Genomic DNA, 23,283 nt, shown 5'->3' with positions numbered 1-23,283 from the left:
TAAAATGGATACTGTATTTATTATTGATTAGAAAACTACATGCTTGGAACAATATATAGATAGTAGTATTACCCAAAGACATTTAGTACTAAAAGGTCAATCCATCAATGTTTAGCACCTATTCAATTCAACAACTATTCAAAGTTCAAATATTAAAAAAAACCTCCCAATTCAAAGTTCAAAGTTCAAATTCCAAACCAAATGCACGATAAATTTAACTTTCATCATGATCACTTGAATGAGTTCTTTCCAATTCTCCCAATTCTGCACCGTCCAATGGCCACGTCACTTTGCCATCCTTATGGAGTGCCTCCACCGCTATAAAAAATAATGAATTAAAGAAAATGAGTTCAAAATGAAGAATAAATAAATATATTAGTAAATAGCAATGAATTACTCACTTTCATAGTATTGCTTTTTCAAAAATGGTATTGGTTCTCCTTCTTCTTCCATGAGATCGGCAGAACTAGAACTAGACCTCAACCATTCCTCGGAGCATATCAAAGCTTCTACCATTTCCGATGCCAAAGAGTTTCTAAATATCGACAGCACACGCCCCCCATGCTGAATGCCGACTCAGAAGCAATGCTTGATATAGGAATAGCAAGGATATCTTTAGCCATCTCTGATAGAATAGGATAGGAAATACCATATGTCTTCCACCACATAAGAATGTCAAAATCATCTTCATTGGCCTTGTATTGCCTCTCTGCGAAGTAACAAGTGAGCTCTAAGCTTCCATCTTCATCATCATCATCCTCACTAGCAACACAGAGAATGTTACAAGAACTTCTACCAAGCAATTGCAGATTAGTCGATCTATTCGACATTTGGCTAGCTGAAGCTGTTTGTGGTTGTGTTTTGGCAGCCACTGGAGTGAATTCTCTCTTGTACAACTCAAATAAGTCAAAGACTGACTTTCTCAACTCCTCTGCCAACTCATTTGCCCGTGCGTCACCATACAACGTCTTCAAACAATGCTGCACATGCTTCATCTTTTGTCAAGGATCTAGCATTGCAGCAATGTACAAAATTTTGTTCATGTTTGGATTAAGCTCATCTCCCTCTAACTAATACTTACCAAGCTTTTCCATCATCTTCTTGGCCATGTATCTAATCTCAGCATCTTCATCATCCTCCAACCTTTTTATGATAAGGAATATGTCACACATCTCCATTAAAAATGAATATGATGTGGCATACGTGGTGCCAGAGACGAGACGAGTCATAGCATAAAACGATTGGAGAAAACTACACATCTTCCTCACTTCAATCCAATCTTCTTCTCCAGGTACGCCAACTGTGAGGTCGTTGTGTTTCAGGTTTCTCAAATCCCTACCAAACTGGGGAGTGACGTCGCTGAACAGCTTCATAACCAGCTCATATGGCATTGCCGCCTCGAGCATTAAGTAAGTCGAGTTCCATCTAGTAGGTACATCTTGACACAAGAATTTTTTGGTATCAACCTTACATACCTTGGCAATATCCTTGAAGGCCTTAGACCTTGTTGATGAACCCTTTATCCATTTCACGGCTTCTCTAACTCGTACAACAGTCATGCCTATTTGTTTCATGCCGTCTTCGACAACCAAGTTAAGTATGTGTGCAACACACCTCTGATGAAAATATTGCCCATTGGCAACAAGCATGCCTCTCGCATTGAAGGTGAATTCATTTCATTGATTGCTACACCATTGTTTTTAGCATTGTCCATGGTGCAACAAAAAAGCCTCTAAATGCCCCAGTTCGTAAGAGCCTTTATCAACACCTTAGCAATATCATCCCCCTTATGACTGGTCATGTCAAAGAAGCTGATTATCTTCTTATGCAGCCTCCATTCCTTGTCGATGAAATGTGATGTAACACAAATAAAGCTTGTGTTTTTGACTCCAGTCCAACAGTCAATGATAATGATACTCTACTCGTGCTTGGTCTGGAGAAAACCACTTTCAATAGTTCTCTCTCCTCTAGAAACATCTTCACACAATCCGATCTTACCGTGTATCTGCTCGGGATATTAAAGCTTGGTAACATATCACGGCAGAATAAACGAAATCCCTCTCGTTCCACCAATCTGAATGGTTGTTCATCAAGAACAATCATCCTGCATAATGCGTATCTGCCCCTTTCTTGAATGTCTTGCCGCAATTCATCTTGGCTGAGTGGTGTTTTATTCTTTTCTGCTTCATTTTTCTTCAACCATGAAGCATGATGCTTCCACATAGCGGATGTGCCATTGTTCTTCGGATCAGCACATATCGTATTTCCACACAGTTTGCATTTCCCTTTTTGAATTGAATCTTCAACCACTTTATCAAACTTTTTCCATATATCCGACCTCACTACGTGTTTACGCTTTTTTTTATGCCGGCGACGCCATTCCCTCTCCCTCTTCATCTCCCTCGAGCTCTAGTTCTTCAACTTCAATATCTTCAAGCATATTTTCATGGATTGGCTGATTGCTCCCTATGTCTTGGGTAGAAGACTCTGAAATTGACATCTTCAACTACAACTCTACAAGTCTGCACAAAAATAAATAGATAACTGTTACAAATCTGGACTACTATGATATTAATAAAAAATAGAATAATTCAAAATAGTTACACTGATCCTTGCAAAATATGTTTGTGACAGATGTAAACAAAATGCACCTTAAAATTGCTTTTCAAAATCATGAAAGCATACATCTTTAACTTTTGAGTTTTACTATTTTAAATTGTCAAGCATAGAATGTATATATTAGAAGCTTGAATCCTGCTTTTACATGAAACTAATTACTAATCTATGTAATAGAGACCCCTACTAACAGCTAATATAGCAAAAGAACATTAGAATTGATCTAAAATTCATATGAATATGTGATTTTTCCCAACTAGTACTAATCTCTGCTTCCTGTACTGAGCTGTCTATACTTGAGACTACCTACAATCAAGATGGCAACCATTATACAATCAACAAATAATTTCTTCATGGAAAACATGATTGGACATGGAGGTTTTGGTCCTGTTTATAAGGTATTGTATCAAATTAGAGTGCTCAAGTTGAAGAAAAAAACAATAGTTTGACAGACATGTTTATTTGTATGGTCACACATGCATAAAACAGAGCTGTTCTAACAAAAAAAAAAACAACTTCTTTAACCACCAGAAGATTCCAAACTCAGCCCTTTGTGACACCGAAACCTTTATGTTAAACCCCATTTAAGAGAATCTAGAAAGGGATAGAGAAACCGTTTCAAATGATAAAAATAAACAGAAAGATATCCGAGCTCTACATTACACCAAAAAAATTGAGCTATGAACCCCAAATTTAAGTCAAATAACGAACCTCAAGCAGGGTGAGGGGCGGCGGCTGATGGGATGAGGCAGAGACCGGAGGTGGTGGTGGGTATTGGAGGAGGCGCGACAGCGCGATTGCAGCGGAAGAATGAAGGGGGAAGAAGGAGAGTGAACAAATTAGGGCTTCCGTTTCTTTCTCAGTTTCTGGTTTGAAAAAAAATCGAAGTTATGATATTTTTTAATAATAAAATAAAAGAATAATCATAATTAATATATTTAATCGGTTCTTTAATTTAATAATCGGTTAAACCGATCAGTTCTCGGTTAGACTGAGAACCGATCAAGACATGCAAAACCGAGAACCGATATAACCGAAAACTGAATTGGAAGGTTCTCGGTTAACCGAGAACCGAGAAGATCGGTTCGGTCATCGGTTAACCGACTAACCGATGACCGAATTATCAGCCCTAGTGAGCTCCCCATCATTAATAGTGTAATACAATAGTGTAAGTTGTAAATAAAATGATGGGTAAATGTAATATATTATTTAAATTAAAAAGTTTATACTTTTCAGGGACAAAGGAAGAATTATGTTTAATTCATAAGATTGAATCTAATAATATAATCCTAAATAGATAATAATGTACTTCCTCTATTCCTCTATCCCACCAAAGATGTAACATCCCAACTTTTTGCTAGCTTTTCGTTGGTCTTGAAAGGACATCAAAAAGTTTGAAGGAAATTTTATTTTCCTTTGTTCTTTTCGTGAGTGAATGGAGTTATTAATCAAGATCTGAAATTACTTTTTTTCATTTAAATATTCGACTATGCGGCCAATGTGAGAGATACGAAACGAAGAATAACATGAGTATTGGATGTTTAGGCCATCTGCATCGCGTCTTGATGCGCTCTCGTCCCTTGTCCCATCCCGGAGGGAGAGCTGGCGCGCCAGCTCGCCAAGCGCTAGCGCACGAGCGCTGGCGCTAGGCGTGACGCCCATTCGCCGGCCAGCGAGTGGGCGTCTTCATGCTGACGCAATAAATAATTTTTTTAAATAAATTCGATTTTCAAAAAAAAAATTTTAAAAAATGGTAATGTTATCGTTGAACGATAATTTTTTTTTCTTTTATTCTATAAATACTCCAGTGGAGCCGACATTCTGAGAGGGGGTTTGGGAGTCCAGTCCAGCACGGGCTCGAGCTCGAAACGCACGAAGCACACGAGGAGTGGCAAATACTCGTCTAGTGAGGGTGGGTCAGGAAACGCCTCACAAGAGGTTGAGGGCACGACCACCGATGCAAGGGACCAAGGCGGCGAAGGTGGCTAGAGGAAGGAGGGGCCGAGGCGAATCAAGCCAGGCGGGCTCGGGCTCGAACACCCTAATGTCCATGTACTTGGTCGCCACGATGGCTGACACTTCCCTGGCGGGCTGCGAAAATGCAGTGTTTCTTTTTTTTTTATTCAAGTTATATGGAAGAGATAACTGAAACGGATGGATTAGTTAGCAAATGTCGTTGCCACTTGATCAAGTTGATCTCGCTTTCGCACGCCACCAATGTAATTTATAAACTCTCAATTTTGCACTACTTTAACAGTAAAGCGGCAAGTTCGGGGTCGATCCCACAGAGAAGCTAGTGTATCAAGTATGTGAGTATTGAACTGGGGGTTGGCTGCTGCCACGCTTTACTTTTGGGAGTTTTTAACTACTGATTTTAACTTAGACAGAAAAGTAACTAACTATTTGCTCAAGGGAACTTTAACTACTGGGTCAAGTAAATCTCAGACTGGAATGAAAATTAACTACCCAGAACAGTAAACACGATGATGAAATCGAAAGAATTTTTTATTAAAACTAAAACTCGGAACAGTACAACGTGAAATTTAAACTAAGCTAACACTTCGGAACTACGAAAGCAAGTAAACCGAGGAGATCCTCGGCCGGAAACTTAAGAATACCCCGACAGATATCAAGTATTCAGCAGCGCTCCTTCAATCGCCTTTTCTAACTAAGCATTACTTTATCTAAGATATCTAGGGAACTGAACTAGAGAACTAAACTAAACTAAACTAAAGACGAAAAGTAAAGGATCCCCCCCTTTTTAATGTGGTGGCACATCCTCTATTTATAGGCTCGACACGACCTCCAGCTGGATATCGATCTTGGCAGAGAATATTCGCTCATGCTGAGAGTGAGCGACTCATTGATTGCTACGTGCTCTCCTTCTAGAATGACGACGCTTTTCAGTAACAGATTCGTGACTCAGCTCCGTCCTTGCGTCTCATATATCAGCACGTGTCCCCTTCTAGAACGTTGTTCTTGATAACAGAATGATGCGCACCACCAGCTCATAGCCTCATGTGTCCTTCTTCTGGAAACCAGTGGTCCCCTCCTTGACTGCTGGATTACTCCCCTTAATCAACTCCCCCGATATTTGGCCTTTTCGCCTATTGTACTCACTTGATCAGTTTGGCCTTATTGCCTTGGTCAAGCGGCATTCCTGCATATTTAACACTTGCTTTGCGCGATAAACTGATCAAGTAGCGTACATTTTACCCCTAAACCGATGCATGAAATGAGCCTTATCAAACTGCTCACACTTAAAACATACTTGTCCCCAAGTATAAAGAAAAAGAAAAGAAAAAGATAAGGCAAATTTCATACATGGTTTACTCATTTCAAGAAAATAAAAGAAGATGAAAAAGAAAACAAGACTCGAAATAAAAACACATATTCACATAGATGCATTAGATCGAATAAATTTCCAACAATCATACCCGAGGTTGAGGTCAATCCATTTGTCAGCAGCTTATGTTTCTTTCTTTTCGCTTTTACTTGATCAAGGTGTCAGTTCGTCAAGATTGCTCAATTTAAAAACCTCTGTTGGATTAACTGAGTCACTCATTTCTCACCAGAGATGTTAGGACTGTTCACTCGGTATTGCCACAAATTTAATATCTCGAATCGGATTGCACAAGATAGTTCCTTCAGGTCTTTATTTCTGGTGTAACGGGACTTAAGGGTAGTAGTGTATTAGGGTAGGGTCCTAGGGGTTCTAAGTTAAAAATATAAACTGTAAACAAAGAAAAACACAAGAGTCAAGACACCAAAGATTTGAACTATTTATTTCGCCACTAAATATCTTACTTGGTCAAGTGGCGACTTCTAGCCTTGAATTTTTGGCTCTATTCTCTACCTTTCGACTTGCTGGGTCAGGTTATAATTTTTTTCCTACCCTCTTTTTCTCAAACTTTTCTCGGTAACAACATTTTTTATTTTTTTGACTTGATTTTTGACTTGATCAACCTGATTGACTAAATCGCTCAACCCGGCTACCCTTTTATTTTTACTTTCTATCGTACTACCCCTTACTTTGAAATGACTCATCTCTTGACCTCTTTTCCTCACGTGTTTATAAAAGAAAAGGTGTATGGATATGGGTTTTGGTTTCAAAAGAACGGGTCAAAGTGTATGGGCTCAACTTGGTTAACTAGGGGGTGCCTTGCTTGACGAGGCGGGTTCGTGGAGCGAAAGAAGAAAAGGCTCAAATTGGTTAAGTCCTAATGCCTTTAGTCCTTACTACTTGTGCAAGTTTTATCTAAATATCAAAGATTCAGCCTCTCGAAAAAAATTTTTGATGAAAATAGTAGAAAGTGTTCTACTTTGGCTTATAACTCACATATGAAGAGGCTTCACAATAAGTTTTAAAAATTGAGCATTTCTATCATACTTGCATCGTTCAAGCTGATCAAGTTTTTGCAATCAAGTTTCTACATGTAAACATACTGATTCCTTTCTCTAACTCTTCCCAAAGTAATCAAGTCTTCTACTTATCCAATTTCATGCATACTGTCCTATTTATTACTAATTGAAATTTTGAATTTTTTTAAATTTTTTGACATGAATGATCTTTATTTTCTGGAACTAACCCTCCCCCCTCCCACTGCATATGAACTCGTCCTCGAGGGACTGGATGCAGTGGAAAAGGGTTAGGTACAGGCAACGGCACAAAAGAAAAAGGAAAACTTCTCACACTTAGACCAGATGCTGGGCTAAGTGTGAGACAGTGCCAACAATCAAACATGCCAATAAACACAGAAAAACAACAACTAAAACACAAGGGCAGATGTAAACCAACAAAAACATGCATAACTTCTCACACTTAGACCCAACACAGGTCTAAGTGTGAGGTGGAGCAGGATTTCAGTTATACAAATAAAAAACAAATAAAAAGTAAGATTGTTTAAACTTGAAATAACTTAGATTGTGGGGGTATACTCAATGCCTTCTGGGAGGTTGACCGAGGGATGCTGAGGGTGGCTTGTGTTTGGGAGACAGATGGAGGGGGTCGGGTAGGATTTTGGGATGCGGAAGTTGTGGCTCGGTCCTTTGACAGGGATATTCCAAGGCGGGCTTTCACGGTGGCGTAAACCGTTGCGATATCCATCTCGGAGGGCATACTCCGGAGGATTCTGGTCAGGCGCCGTTGGGCCTGTTCATCCACTTCGGGAGATGGAGTGGCGGTGCTGGTTTGCGGTGGTGGTTGAGAAGATGGGCTAGGGCTTTCTACTTGGGCTTTGGGCGAGGTTCTCCGGTCCTCACTGTCGGCATCGGAACTGGATAAGGAGGATGAAGTTGGGAATTGTTCAAGCAACATTATTTATGGTAATGGTGGTAGGTTTTGGTGAAGAAGATGATGATTTGGGGCAAGGGTTTGAATCTTGAGCGGTATGGGAGAGCAAAGAGAATGTACTGTAGGCGATTTGGTTAAAAGTGATATCCGGATCTGAAAACTGCGTTTTATACCGATATTGCGGCTGTTAGGATCCTCTACGTTTGAGATCCATGTGGCTGTTCAGATCCTTGCGACTTTTCACGTACAGGCGCATCCTTTCAGAGCGCCAGCTGGCTTAGCTTCTCCGATACGCTTCCTCCTTCTCTCGAGGACGTCCTTTCATTGCGACAGTTGGCGCTGCCTGACACCTCTCCAGTGACTACGCACGTCCTTTCATCACCTGTCCTGATCAACGAAAGTACTGTACCATCAATTAAATTTAAATTGCACTGATCAAGTGGACAATTAATTCCAGATGAAAACTCAAATAGTTCCACTTGATCAGTTTCCTTCCTTTTTTTCGACTTTTAATTACCTAAGAATAATAACTTAACACAAGAAAGACTATTTACACTAACTACAAAGGACTTGATCGAGTTCCCATAGGACGTCACTTGATCAGTTTTAATAGATTAAGATTTTGTTGCTTGATCAAGCAGACTACCCATGAGTACCCGATCACTCCTTTTACCTGCTCACTGTCGAGAGTTAGGCATGAGTAGTGGAATGTCGTCCACCACAAATGCCTCCATTCCTTCTCTGTACGGTTTCACCCTGTGACCATTCACTATGAAAGAAGACGAATCTCGATTGGTCCCCTGGAGTTCGATTGCTCCATTCGTTCGGATGGCGATAATGGTATAATGGCCTATCCATCTTGACCTAAGCTTCCCTGGCATCAATTTCAGTCTGGACTGGAACAACAGTACCCTCTGGCCCACCTTGAGTTCCTTCTTGCAAAGGTTCTTATCGTGCCACATCTTAGTCTTTTCCTTGTACCACATGGCAGAGTCGTAGGCATCCAGACAGAGCTCTTCAAGCTCTTGTAGCTGCATTCTTCTCTCTGCAGCTCCAGCCTCGGTATTCATATTCATTTCCTTAACTGCCCAGTAAGCTTGATGCTCCACTTCCACTGGCAGATGGCACATCTTCCCAAATACCAGCCGGTATGGGAACATTCCGATAGGCGTTTTGAATGCTTTCCTGTAGGCCCAGAGTGCGTCCTCCAGACGACGGCTCCAGTCTTTCCTCATGGGATTGACCGTCTTCTCTAAAATAGCCTTGATTTCTCTTTTTGATACTTCGGCTTGGCCATTGGACTGCGGTGGTAGGGTGTGGAGAGGCGGTGGTGGACTCCATATTTTCTCATCAAGGCTTCGATGGTTCTGTTGACAAAGTGAGTTCCCTGGTCCGAGATAATAGCCCGTGGTATCCCATAGTCGGTAAAGATGCTCGATTTTAAGAACTTCGCCACTTCTTTGGACTCACATGTCCTTGTTGCCTTTGCCTCGATCCACTTGGACACATAGTCCACCGCCACTAAGATATAGAGATTGCCTTCAGAAGATGGGAAAGGTCCCATGAAATCCATTCCCCATACATCAAATATTTCACAGACAATAATGGGGACCTAAGGCATCTCATCTCTTGTAGATATCCCTCTAGTAAGCTGGCATCGAGGGCACCTCTTGCAGAACTCATAAGCATATCTATGGATGGAAGGCCAGTAGAATCCGATGTATAGTACTTTCCTTGCTGTTTTCTTTGGTCCGAAGTGACCACCACAAGCCAATGTGTGGCAGTGGACCAGCACGTCTTCTTGCTCCCAGTCGGTATACAGCGTCGGATCACTTGATCTGCCCCCATTTTCCATAGGTAAGGATCATCCCAATAGAAGTATCGGGGAGTCAGTTTTAAGCTTTAGCTTTTGTACCCTTGTAGCTTCATCACTTCCAGGAAGCTCACCTGTCACCAAGTAGTTGGCCATGTCTGCAAACCATAGCTCTTTCCGCGTGTGTTGTCCCTTGCTTCCTTGTTCGGCTTGATCAACCTCTTCCACTTGGTTGACCCAGGGTCGGTCAGATGTTGACTTGATCATGTAGAGGTGCTCCTCAGGGAATGCATCTGGAATAGCTTCATCGTTATCTTCTTGTAAAATTCGGCTTAAGTGATCTGCCACTCTGTTCTCGCATCCCTTCTTGTCGACTGCCTCCCAGTCGGATTCTTGTAAGAGGAGGACCCATCTGATCAGTCTTGGCTTTGATTCTTTCTTAGCCAACAGGTACTTGATCGTAGCATGGTCAGTATAGACTATCACCTTGGACACCAGCAAGTACGACCTGAATTTCTCAAATGCGAAAACCACCGATAGCATATCCTTTTTGGTCACGTCATAGTTCTTCTGTGCCTGATTCAACGTTTTTGACGCGTAGAAGATGACGTAACTCTTTCCTTCGATTTTCTGACCTAATACTGCCCCCACAGCATAGTCGCTAGCATCGCACATCACCTCAAAGGGGTGATTCCAGTCGGGGGTGCGTATTATCGGAGAACTTATCAATATGTCCTTAAGAAATTGGAACGTAGCCTTGCAGGCATCAGAGAATTCAAACTCCACATCGTTCTGGAGAAGCTTCGTCAGAGGCTGGGCTATCTTTGCGAAATCCTTGATAAACCTTCTATAAAACCCAGCGTGGCCTAAAAAGGCTCTGATCTCCTTCTGATTGGTAGGATACGACAGCTTTGCAATGACTGCTACTTTTGCTGGGTCGACCTCTATTCCCCTGCTCGACACTACATGGCCTAGGACTATTCTTTCAGTAACCATAAAATGACATTTCTCGAAATTCAGCACCAAGTCCTTCTGGCGGCATCTTTCCAATACCATGTTCAGGTTATGCAGCCCTTGATCAAAGTAATCCCCATAGACAGTAAAGTCGTCCATGAAGATCTCAATGCAGTCTTCCAACAGGTCAGAGAAAATACTCATCGTGCATCTTTGAAAAGTGCCCGGGGCATTACAGAGGCAAAACGACATCCTCCTGTAAGCGTAAGTGCCAAAGGGGCAGGTAAACGTCGTCTTCTCTTGGTCGTCTGGATTTACCGCGATCTGGAAGTAGCCATTATAACCATCCAAAAAGCTGAAGTACTGCTTCCCTGCCAATTTCTCCAACATTTGATCAATGAATGGCAGAGGGAAATGATCCTTCTTTGTTGCTTGGTTCAGCTTCCTGTAATCTATACACATCCTCCACCACGTGACCGGCCTAGTCGGAATCAACTCATTTCTTTCATTATTCACGACTTGGATTCCTCCTTTCTTGGGCACCATGTGTACTGGGCTGACCCAGTTACTATCTGGGATGGAGTATATAATTTCGATTGATACCAACTTGACAATTTCCTTGAGCACTTCTTCCCTCATGTTGGGGTTGAGTTTCCATTGTTGGTCGCGGTGTGGCTTGGCTCATTCTTCCAGTCGGATGTGGTGCATACACAAGTCTGGGCTGATGCCCACCAAATCTGTCAGCTTCCAGCCGATGGCCTTCTGATTCTTTCTCAACACTTCCAGCAATCTGTCTTCCTGCCCCTGGGTCAACTGACTGTTGATGATGACGGGCATTGTTTCTTCCTCCCCCAGGTAGGCGTACTTAAGATGTGTTGGAAGGGGTTTCAACTCCTTCGCGGGCTTTGGCTATTCAGTAGGCAGAGGATTTTCTGCCGCTTCTTTTTCCAGTGGCTTGCCTTGATCAAGCCGCTTCGCTAGGCTAGATACTTGACCTGTCCCACTTGACCCAGCTGGCTTCGGGCGCTCACAGAATTCCGTTATTGCTTTCGCAATGGCCTGGTCGTCCATCTCTCCGACCTTCATGGCATCATACCACTCTTCTACTTCTTTGTCGACCTCCTCGTCTACAGCGGAGTCAGTGAACTGCCTCTTTAGGAATTCTTCCTCCAAAAATTCATGTACTAAGGGTTCCGTCACATCTACTGAGTATATGTTCTAGTTGTCGGCTGGCCTCTTCATGGCTTCATCGATATTGAACGTGAACTATTCTCCATTGAAGTCCAAGCTTATCGTTCCATTACGGACGTCTATAATGGTGCTGGCCGTAGACAGGAACGACCGTCCCAGTAGGACTCCACTCGACTCCCTTGCTGCTGGCTCCGTCATCTTGATTACGAAAAAATCGGCTGGGTACAGAAAGTTATTCACCTTCACAATAACGTCTTCCAGAATTCCTTCAGGGTGAATACACGATCTGTCGGCCAACTGGATCATTATGTTAGTGTCAACGAGCTTGGCCGCTCCCAGCTTCTCATAGATAGTATATGGCAGCACATTGATGGATGCCCCGAGATCGCACATCGCGTGCTCTACTTGAATATCTCCGATTGAAATCGGGAGAGTGAACATCCCTGGGTTGTTCTTCTTTGAAGGAAGATCACTCCGCTGGATCACGGTAGAGATATTCTCATCTGCAATCATTCTACCCTCCTCATTAACCTTCCCTGCCAGGTAGTCTTTAATAAATTTGCTAATCGGGGGCATCTTTAACGCCGTGAAGAGCGGCACCTTCATCTCCACGTCCTTGAACATACTTGCCACATCGATTGTGGCATCCCTCTTTCTTGTCACCATTCCACGGTACGGATATGGCTTAACTTTCTCAGCTTCCTCTCTCTGACTTTCCTCTGAGGATTCACCTCCCACTTTTGCCTTGCTCTTTTCACTTCCTTTTGCTTGCTCTGCTCCACTGGATTCTCCTTCTTCTTCATGGCTCGGTCCAGACGTAGATGCTGGAGATTCCACAGGTGGAGTATGGCCCTGGTAGGCTTTTCCTGATCTCATGGTTACTTCGCTAATGTTTTCACGACCAGGTGGTAGCACAGTGGTTGGAATCCTTCCTTCATTTCCCCTCAGCTCGGCCAGTGACATCGCAACTTGAGAAAGTTGCTTTGTCAGCATCTCCAATGCCGCCCGCTGCTTCTTCTGAGCCTCTTGGATTTCCCGCATCGCATTGTTAGGATGTTGCGGTACTATCATATCTCCTTGGCCATCGTTGGGGTGTAGATTGTATCTTTGATTCGGCGGTCCCCCAGTGTAGTTGGGCTGCAGGTAGTCATATTGCCCATAATGCTCTTGCTGATATTGCAGCTGATTGTGTTGTTGATTTCCAGGGTGCAGATTTCCCCGTTGGTGTGGTGGAACGTAGCTGACCATCTGGTTGTTTGGCTGTCTTCCCTGGTTGCTTGACTGTGGGGCCTGAAGTCTGTATCCCCAGTTTCCCCCCGATTGTCTGCTTGACCAGTTGCCTTGTGGTACACCTTGTATTTTGTTCCCTCCAGTGTTTGGTCTATCCTGGATCTGAGCAGGCCAGTTGGGCTGCCCTTCAGAGGGTTGCATCTGCTGTGCTGAGGGTTGAGGTAGCTGGCTTTGACTCTGATAAGTCCACCTTAAATTGGGGTGGTCTATCCATGGAGCGTCTCTCTATTTCCCCCTGGATCCAATTGCCATTCGCATTCCAATGGCCCACGGCATTCACTTGAGGTTGCGGCTCTTCCTCAGGAGGAAACTCGCAATAGTAATAGTGATGCTCTTCTGGAGGGGCGGTGGCGGACATACTGCGTCTCTTTCGGTGCAGGTGGAGGAGGCAGTCTGGCTTTCTCCACTGTCTCAATCAGCTTCTTCTCCATCTGCTCAAATCGAGCCTCCAGCTTTTCATCATTGCGCGCATCTGCTGCGTGTACTGTACCTCTTCGGTACTGGCCACGGGACGTCTCGTACGAGCGTTTGGCTTCAATGAGTGTCTCCAGGATGTTCTTGGCTTGGCTGAATGGGGTCTTTGAGAAGTCCCCCTGAGCTGCGAGGTTGAGATCATTCTTGCTATCGACTGTCAGTCCACCGTAGAAGATCGAGTAAATCTCCCGCTCCCCCAGCTTGTGGTTAGGGCATGCTTGAAGCAGCCCTTGGAATCTATCCCAGTACTGGCCGAGGGGCTCGTCGTACTCCTGCCTGGCTTCTGTAATCTCCCGCTTGAGGGCACTCGTTTTTTACGCTGGAAAGAAGCGATCGAGGAATATCATTCGGAACTTGGCCCATGTTTTGATGGACCCTTCTAGCAGTCTCGATAGCCATACTCTAGCTTCACCCTTCAAAACGAAAGGGATCACTTTCAGCCTATAATCTTCATACATAGATCCAGTCGGTACGGGTTGGATATCACAGTATCGGCAAAATTCCTCAAGGAAGGCGTACGGGCATTCTTTTGAAAGGCCGTAAAAATGGGACAAAACAGCCAGTATTCCTGACTTGATCGCGATGGTCCGCATCCCAGGAGTAACGACAATGGCATGTGTGAGCTCCTTCTTGTCATGTGTGAGCTCCTTCTCCTTCTTGTCGACGAGGGCCATCTCTTCTTTTGCTTGTTCAAGTGGTGGTGGTCTAGGTTGCGCGTTCTGCTCTCTTTCTTCTTCGCTGGTCAGTTGATCAGCGGCTACTGCTGCTGCTAGTGCGGCTCTGTAACGAGTGGTAACTACGCCGGTTTCCTGGACTCTCCAATGAGCGTTAGTGCCTCTGTATATAAGATGATGATTCCAGTGGTTGCCGCGGTGGTACCTTCTCATCAACAGAAGAAAAAAAACAAATGAGAAAAGAAAGAAACAAAATTATATACACATATGCGCTACACACAAACATAAAATAACAACATGCTTCCCCGGCAACGGCGCTATTTTGGCGGGCTGCGAAAATGTGGTTTTTTCTTTTTTTATTCAAATTATATGGAAGAGATAACTGAACCTGATAGATCAGTTAGCAAATGTCGTTGCTACTTGATCAAGTTGATCTCGCTTTCGCACGCCACCAATGTAATTTATAAACTTCCAATTTTGCACTACTTTAACAGTAAAGCGGCAAGTTCGGGGTCGATCCCACAGAGAAGCTAGTGTATCAAATGTGTGAGTAGTGAACAGGGGGTTGGCTGCTGCCACGCTTTACTTTTGGGAGTTTTTAACTACTGATTTTAACTTAGGCAGAAAAGTAACTAACTACTTGCTAAAGGGAACTTTAACTACTGGGTCAAGTAAATCTCAGACTGGAATGAAAATTAACTACTCAGAATATTAAACACGATGATGAAAACGAAAGCAACTTTGATTAAAACTAAAACTCAGAACAGTACAGCGAGAAATTTAAACTAAGCTAACACTTCGGAACTACGAAAGAAAGTAAACCCAGGAGATCCTCGGCGGGAAACTTAAGAATACGCCGACAGATATCAAGTATTCAGTAGCGCTCCTTCAATTGCCCTTTCTAACTAAGCATAACTTTATCTAAGCTATCTAGGGAACTGAACTAGAGAGCTAAACTAAACTAAACTAAACTAAAGACGGAAAGTAAAGGATCCCCCCCTTTTTAATGTGGTGGCACATCCTCTATTTATAGGCTCGGCACGACCTCCAGCTGGATAACGATCTTGGCAGAGAATATTCGCTCATGCTGAGAGTGAGCGACTCATTGATTGCTGCGTGCTCTCCTTCTAAAATGACGATACTTTTCAGTAACAGATTTGTGACTCAGCTCCGTCCTTGCGTCTCATATATCAACACGTGTCCCCTTCTAGAACGTTGTCCTTGATAACAGAATGATGCGCACCACCAGCTCATAGCCTCATGTGTCCTACTTCTGGAAACCAGTGGTCCCCTCCTTGACTGCTTGATTACTTCCCTTGATCAACTCCCCCGATATTTGTCCTTTTTCGCCTATTGTACTCGCTTGATCAGTTTGGCCTTGTTGCCTTGGTCAAGCGGCATTCCTGCATATTTAACACTTGCTTTGCGCGATAAACTGATCAAGTAGCGTACATTTTACCCCTAAACCGATGCATGAAATGAGTCTTATCATTCTCGCATGACGCCTCCCCAATATCAAGCCTATCTTGCCGGAATTGAGTATATGGCAAGACAAATTGGTATTCCGCCTCCAAGTAGCTTGAGTGCACCGCCACCGCCTTCGGGGGATGATTCGCCGGCGGAGTAGTTTTTATAAATTATATAAAATTGTATTTATATTATGTATTTTAATTTTTTTAGGATTTTAATTATGTGTTTTTTTTATTTTTTTAGGATTTTAAATTGTAATTTTATTTTATTTAATGAAGTGTGTTTTTATTAATTGAATTTGTTGGAAATAAAAATAAAAAATGAAATTGAATGAATAGTTAAGGGATGAGATGGTTAAGAGATGGATGGATGCATGTGCTGTCTCTTAGTTAAGAGATGGGATGAAAAGTACAGTGGGACCCATGAATAGTGAAGAGATGAGACGGTTAAGAGACGTATAAGATACAGGGATGCGGATGGCCTTATGGTCGAGCAATAGAATTTTTTTTATATTTGGACTTGTCTATTAAAAATGGGGAATGTTATATTGCTAACTCATTACTTAATTTCAACTTTAATTAAATAATAGCCCTTAGTAATTCAAATCAAGAGCCTAGATCATTAGCCGTGAAATATCAATACGATCAACCAGGGGCAGACGCAAAAAAATTGTTTAGTAGGGGCTATATTGTAAACGATAATTGCTTTGTCTCTCATGGTCTTGAGGGTATTTTTGTCCCAAAAAAATTGAAATAGTGAAAAAGTAGCTTAAATGATATTAAGTCAAAGTTGACAGACCTCAAAATATATTTTCAAAGTGTACGAATCAAAAATGATAGTTTGACAAAGTTTGCGGACTAAAAAAATATTTCCTTTATTGAATTAACAACTAAACACTCCGAATTTGTTAAGTATCAATTACCTGAAAAACTTTCAATCTAAACAACTCAAACTCAAATCAAATCCAATCCAAGCCCCCTTGCTCAAGTGGTTGAGAAGGGTGGCAAGGATATGGCACCATCCTGGAGGTCTTGAGTTCGACTCCTGGATGGCGCGACTTTGGGATTAATTTCCTTGTGGGCCTGTTCAAGGTTGTTTCCTTGGGGCTTGGCAAGCTTTCGAGCCTAGACGCGTCTGAGGGTGGCTGGTAGTCTACCGGGGCTGAACTCGTCGGAGGGAGTGCACTCTACCAGCCAACATTGGCTAGTTCACGCCCGAACCCGTCGGAGGGAAGCTAAAGTATTCGAGCCACGAGGGGCTGTGGCGGGCTAGTTCGCTTGCCGAATGTATCTCGAACTCCTATGTATGAAAAAAAACACAAATCAAATCCAAGCCCCCTAGCTCAAGTGGTTGAGGAGGGTGGCAAGGATACCCCACCATCCAGGAGGTCTTGAGTTCGAATCCTGGATGGCGCAACTTGGGATTAATTTTCCCTGTGGGCCTTTACAAGGCTGGTTGCCTTGGGGCTTGGCAAGTTGATGGGCCTGGAACCCGTCTCGGGTGGCGGCTGTTCACGGGCGTAGACCTGTCTCGGGTGGCGCCGTCTCAGATGGTGGCCGTTCACGGGCGTAGACCCGCCGGAGGTGCCCGGCTGGTTGGCGGCCTGTCTATGAACCACGAGGGGCTGGGGAAGGGCTGGTTAGCTTGCCGAATGTATCTCGAACTCCTAAATATGTATGTCCGGAGGAAAAAAAACTCAAATCAATAATTTTCAATAAATAAAAAAATCTTATAAATTAAACTTTCTTATTATTAATTTCACCTGATAAGTATATATATAATAATTTTAGAAATACAAATTTTTTACAATTAAATTTTAAAAATTAGACAAGAAAAACTAAAATTTCCAAGCAAAGTCAACCACTGTAAGCCGAATAACTGAATAACTACTTCTGAAATATTTGCTTAGTTCTAGTCCAGGAAATTTCTAAATTAAAGAAGAATTCATAGTTTTACGTAAATCAGTTTTATACTTACTATAACTAATTCTCCTAAATCTATGCAATATCTATTTTAAGGCACAATAAAAGAGGCCTAATCAAGTCCGTATCTTTTATATCATTATTATATTATTAATATTTATTGATGTTCTTCTTCTTCGTCAAACCATTACCACCATTGTTGTTTTTCTTCAACTAGAGTATTTCAGAATTTCAAATTCAGCCCCGTTCATCTGTTAGAAAATGAGATACAACCTTGCTGGTGAAAAATTACACGGAAAATAAAGGAAAATTACACGGAAAATAACTGAACAAATTACACAGAAAACTTGTGGAAAGTGGTAAGCCGAGTCGAGTAGTCCTCTTTCCGCAAGACGAGATACGCCCCGGTAGTGCTCTCGGTTTGGCGTGTCGTCCCTAAAGATAAAACGGCTTCGTCTCTGAAGAGCTTCGACGGGAAGATTATGCAGAGAAGGAAAGAGCGTGTATGCAAGAATGCTTGTGTATGTTCTGTCTAGAATGCAATGGATGCATGCCAATTTATAGGCCAAGTCCACCCGCAGGGGCATTGATGGAGTCAACAGTCATTATGTGTGTCATGATGGCTTAACTGTAACCGTCGGGGGTTATTGACTGGTGCACTAGCCATTGGGAGCTGAAGAGACACGACGCACCTGGACATGCTACACGACGGGATACACCATGGACCGTCGGGGTCCATCGGGGACCTTTTGTCTCCCGTTATGCGTCGGGGTCCAGCGGGAACCTTTTGTCTCCCGTTATGCGTCGGGGTCCAGCGGGAACCTTTTGTCTCCCGTTATGCGTCGGGGTCCAGCGGGGACCTTTTGTCTCCCGTTATGCGTCGGGGTCCAGCGGGAACATGACGTGGACCAGCCCCGTCGGGGATAGCGTTGAGTTTGGGGTGGTCTAAAAAGAACAAGCGGTGCTTGAACCACGCTCAACGACCAGCTCCAAAGAACAGCCCAAAGACCAATTGCCAAGATTCAAGGCACACGGCACCCGACACACAGGTCACGTGTGGGCTCTGTCACCCGTCTTCTTCCACGATAATTATTACACATAATAATTCATCTTATTAAATACTTCATCAAAGAGTTTTATCATCTCTGATGTTGGATAATTAACACTTAGTTAATTAATCCATTAGTTTTTTCCCATAGCTCATTTTTAGCTTTATTGTGACCAATTTTAATATATTATTTCTCACTCACCGGGAATCGGATTTGAGAAAATGAATATACTACGGTCATCTACTCGGAACGTAGATCGTCGCTATTGCATTTAATTTCACAAAATTAAATATCTTGTAACATTTATTATTAGTCAAAGTCGTTTGACCAAGCACGATTCCAACATCATCAATCAATTTCCAATGATTTAGTCTTCAGATGTATTGGTTTTGTAAGGGCCAAGTAGATAGTTTTCAAAATTTTCAAAAAATTTAATAAAAAAATTATTGGGTAAGGGCTTAAGCCCCACCCTCTTCTCACGTGTGTCCACCCCTGCGATCAATAAAAAAACATCAATCAATAAGAGTATTAAGGTCAATTTACAACAAATTAGTTATAACTAACTTTTAAAAAATATCACATAACTTTAAAACGCATATAACTTTCTCGATTTAAATTATTTATTCGCACCACATATATCAAATTAAAGATAATTTCATAAGGATTCTAACGAGATCTCACGTGCATATATTCCGATGTCAAAATTTGAAAAAAAAATTGAAAATTTTTAATTTTTTTCGTACAACAACAAATGTCAATATAATATATAAAATATGTAAATATAATACATGTAGAATGTCAATCTTAAAGCAATGTGTTGACATAAGCAATATGTTGACATTCTCAAAATATTGTGTTGATATTTTCAAAACACTATATTGACATTTTTATCTAAAATCCTAATTTGGTAGTTTTTTTTATCTTTTTCAATTTAATTAATAAAAAAAAATTACACGTGGCAAATTTTAGACCACTAGATTTCTAAAATCCTATGATCTTAAATTAGTTGTAGTTAGCAATTAGAGGGTGAGTTAGCAATTGATCACTCCCCATTAAAATGATAGTATCCAAATCAAATAACAATCGTTTAAGCCTAACAATCATTTTATTTTATTTCTCTAGCCCCATTCTTTTATTAAGGAAGTCATTTATTTGAGGCGCCCAGTTGAATTAAAGCAATTTATATTCTATGTGAGCCTTGGAAAAAATTGTAGAGCCCATTTTTCTTCTTTCAGAGCTCAACTCCAATTTCCCATCAGGACCGATTCTTCTGCTCACTCTCTCCCACCGTTACGTTTGCAAGCACCCTTTCACAATCTGCAACTTTATTCCCACTTTCAAACGGAAGGAGATATCAGAGGAGAAGTTTGGGATTCTCTACGATGTGGGGAAGTGTCATGTTTTGGGATTGCACGATGGAGATGAGAGTTAGGAGAGTGGGTTGTTTTTCCAAACTTTGGGCCACTCTTTTTATATTTTGTTTGGGCTTTTTAATCAAATAAATGGGGATTGTAGTTTGGGCTGGATTAATTTAATACTCCTTCCGTATTTTAAAAATAACAACTCATTCCATTTTAGTTTGTTCCTTAAAAATAGCAACTTTCAAACTTTCTATTTTAGGAAATTTTTATACTCATATACATCAATTTATTTACCACTTATGCCAATAATAAAGTGGACCCCATAATCCACTAACATTAATTTTCCTCTCCCTCTCTCTTATTTTACCACTTTTTTTTCTCTCTCTTACTTTACCAATTTTTCTCTCCATTTCTCTTACTTTACCAAATTGTGCATTAAAACTCGTGTCGTTTCAAATGTTTCTATTTTAAAAAAACGGAGGGAGTATTGGATGATTTAGACATGAGTTCAAGAATAGTTGGCTAGGATGATTGAAGTGTTGAAGGTGTCAAGTGCTCAACGGAGGGTATGAATGGGCCGGTCAGCATGGCCAACGACATCTCGGGAGGCCCCAAAAATAAATAAAAGAAAAGGGAAGCATGACTCAAGAAGGGATTTCTCTGCGAACAATATTGAAGTCGAAGTAAGGAATTCAAATTAAGAAAATTAAACAAACGATGTGGGCTTTTCAAACTAAAGTAATTTCTTGAGCTTTCGAATTAATATATTGGTTTGAGCTTCCTTTTAGTGATGAAATGTCTTTTAAGTATAATTCAATTATTTAATTTCCAAGAATGATGTAACGAATGTGTTGAAAGTGAAAGTGATGTTATGTGATACGATGTGTTGCTTTATTGAGTGTTGTTGAACTGTTCAGCCTTGCCTATATTATGTTTTACGATGCTTGACCTTGTTTATACGATGTGATATGATGCTCGACCTTGACAGAAGAATGTTTATTGTTTCAAATATGTTTATGAGAAATTGAGGTTGCAAAGGTTATGTCATGTCATATTTTGTTTTGAGAAATGCATATATGTTGGTTATTAAGGGGAACATCCCTACTAGACCTAATGCAAGCGAATTCGGCTCTGACTAGGGAATGAGTCTCTACTTAGGCTATTGTACACTGATGGGGATCGTGCGTCATCTTTCAAGTTGGTTGGTCCAGTGACTTGGAGTGTGGCCACATTCCTAGTTCACATAAGACAGAGATTGGCTAGGAATGGGAACGACCCTCCTATGCCAGATAATAGTAATCAAATTCGGGTCTTAGCAAGAGTGTGTCCCTACTCAAACTAGTGTACATGAGGTGGACCGTGAGTCATCAAACGAGTTGGCCTGTTCTTGTGTTCATGGAAGGTGGCCACCTTTCACGGCACTAGAAAGAGCGGATATGGTAGTTTCTAAGAGAAGTAAAGATCAACCATGTTTTTATGATGAAATATTTTTAGTGTTTCTTAGCATTTTAAAGTAAAAACCGAGTTCACTCAAAGATGGCATGAGTTTACTAAGTGCATCAAGTACTCGTGTGTTTTCCCTATGTGCAAATTGAGCCGTGGCGAGGGCAGTAGGATGTTGAGCATGGCGATGAAGAAGATATTAAATAAATGTTTTGAATAAATTTTATCGTCATAGAAAATATTATTCTTCTCTCGAATGCTTCCATTGAACGTTGTTTCGTTTATCTTTCAATGTTGTTAAACATCGTTTCCTTCAGTTGTTGAACTACTATGACTTGATACTTTGATTTGATTAGTTTAAGTTTCACTTTTGATTCATGATTCGAACCCGTTAATCATTTTTCCTTCTTCCCCGCTTCTTTAATCACCCACTAGTCGCGATCAACCGATTTTTCTAACCTAAGAAACTATGGTCGTGAAAGAAAATGACCCACTTTCCTTTTTGGTTTGTCCCAACCAAGATGACCCATTACTAAAAATGGAATCACTTTTATCTTTGTATTATTCCCCCTCACTTACTTTTTTCTCTACACTTAACACACAAATCAAAGTTGCATAAAATCCAATGTCGCCCAAGAAATGAGTCATCTTCATTGGGACGGAAGGAGTAATAATTAGTCATAGTCACCCCCTCCAACCAAAATAATCTCACAATTAAATCCTAAATAGATTATTACATACTCCATCCATCTGACAAGAGTATAGACTCTTGGTTCGGCATGCGTTTTGATGCACACTCTTAGTAGGGATTACATAACTGAGGATTAACCGACCCTAAAAATTGGTCCAAAAACTATTGAAACTGACCCTATCTCTAGTTCAGTTACTTAACTAACCGACTCGGTTAGAATCAGTCGGTTATCTGTTAGAAACTGAAACAACCGAATTGCTCAAAACAATACACTAAATTTAATAGATTAATACCAAATTAATATACCATGTTTTCACGTACTAATTGGGTGCCCATTTTCAGTTTTGCACCCACTAAAAAGTTACAAAATCCTATAATAGGTCTCCATAATTCATCTAACAATAACAATAGTTACAAAAAAAATATAATCTATGTGTTTGATTTTACCAGACAAAAGGTAATTTTCAAATACAAAAAAGGTCAGGCCATCTAAGATTTTAAGAGACGGACATTCAACTGTGAGCACTATATGTTGCTGCCATACTTGTTCCCCCTGCCAATGATGCTATTTGACCATCTTTTCGTAGCTCTACTATTGTGAAAGAAAACCGAATAAATATAAGTAAAATATGTAAATAAATTGATAAATAAGAGTAAATATATAATGAATTACTCACCATCTTCATATTTTTTTCCCAAGACAGTTTCAGGTTCGTCTTCTTCATCTTTCCAAAGTATGTTAGTTGAGCTCGAGCTAAACCAATTTTCGGCGCATATCAAGCTCCTACCATATTTGGAGTGAAGGCTTCTGAATTGGGATAGAACACGCCCCCCTGTGCTAAAAGCAGTTTCAAAAGCAACACTAGACATGGGGATGGCCATGATATCCTTTGCCATTTCGGATAAAATGGGATAGCGTCCAGCGTGTTTCTTCCACCAAGCTTGAATGTCAAAATGTACATGCTCAGCAACAGTCATCTTGTATTGTTTCTCTGAGAGACAGAGTTTGAGCTCTGAATATACAATGGAACCACCATCATCA

The 23,283-nt window shown here is 41.4% G+C and overlaps 1 protein-coding gene and 1 long non-coding RNA gene across 2 annotated transcripts; both read right to left on the bottom strand.

Moving 5' to 3' along the window:
- Positions 1-43: 43 nt before the first annotated feature.
- Positions 44-3,478, bottom strand: LOC121801192. The gene is made up of 3 exons (XR_006050552.1): positions 3,328-3,478; positions 402-2,522; positions 44-318 (listed from the first exon to the last, which is right to left on the bottom strand). It is a non-coding gene; the product is annotated as an uncharacterized LOC121801192 (long non-coding RNA).
- Positions 3,479-11,585: 8,107 nt separating this feature from the next.
- LOC121800794 lies at positions 11,586-13,115 on the bottom strand. Its single transcript, XM_042200295.1, has 2 exons — positions 11,981-13,115; positions 11,586-11,860 (listed from the first exon to the last, which is right to left on the bottom strand). The coding sequence occupies exons 1-2, from the start codon at positions 13,113-13,115 to the stop codon at positions 11,586-11,588; spliced, it is 1,410 nt and encodes a 469-aa protein (XP_042056229.1).
- Positions 13,116-23,283: the final 10,168 nt, after the last annotated feature.

The sequence above is a fragment of the Salvia splendens genome, chromosome 4, assembly GCF_004379255.2.
Source record: "Salvia splendens isolate huo1 chromosome 4, SspV2, whole genome shotgun sequence".
Lineage (NCBI taxonomy): Eukaryota > Viridiplantae > Streptophyta > Magnoliopsida > Lamiales > Lamiaceae > Salvia > Salvia splendens.
The sequence above is the reverse complement of the archived record's forward strand: the minus strand, read 5'-3'. Positions and strand labels throughout refer to the sequence as shown.

Coding starts and splice junctions, on each gene's coding strand:
- LOC121800794 (XM_042200295.1), bottom strand. CDS start 13,115: ATGGTCAGCTACGTTCCACCACACCAACGGGGAAATCTGCACCCTGGA. Junction 11,861..11,980: donor CAGCACCATTATAGACGTCC/GTAATGGAACGA, acceptor CGGAACCCTTAG/TACATGAATTTTTGGAGGAA.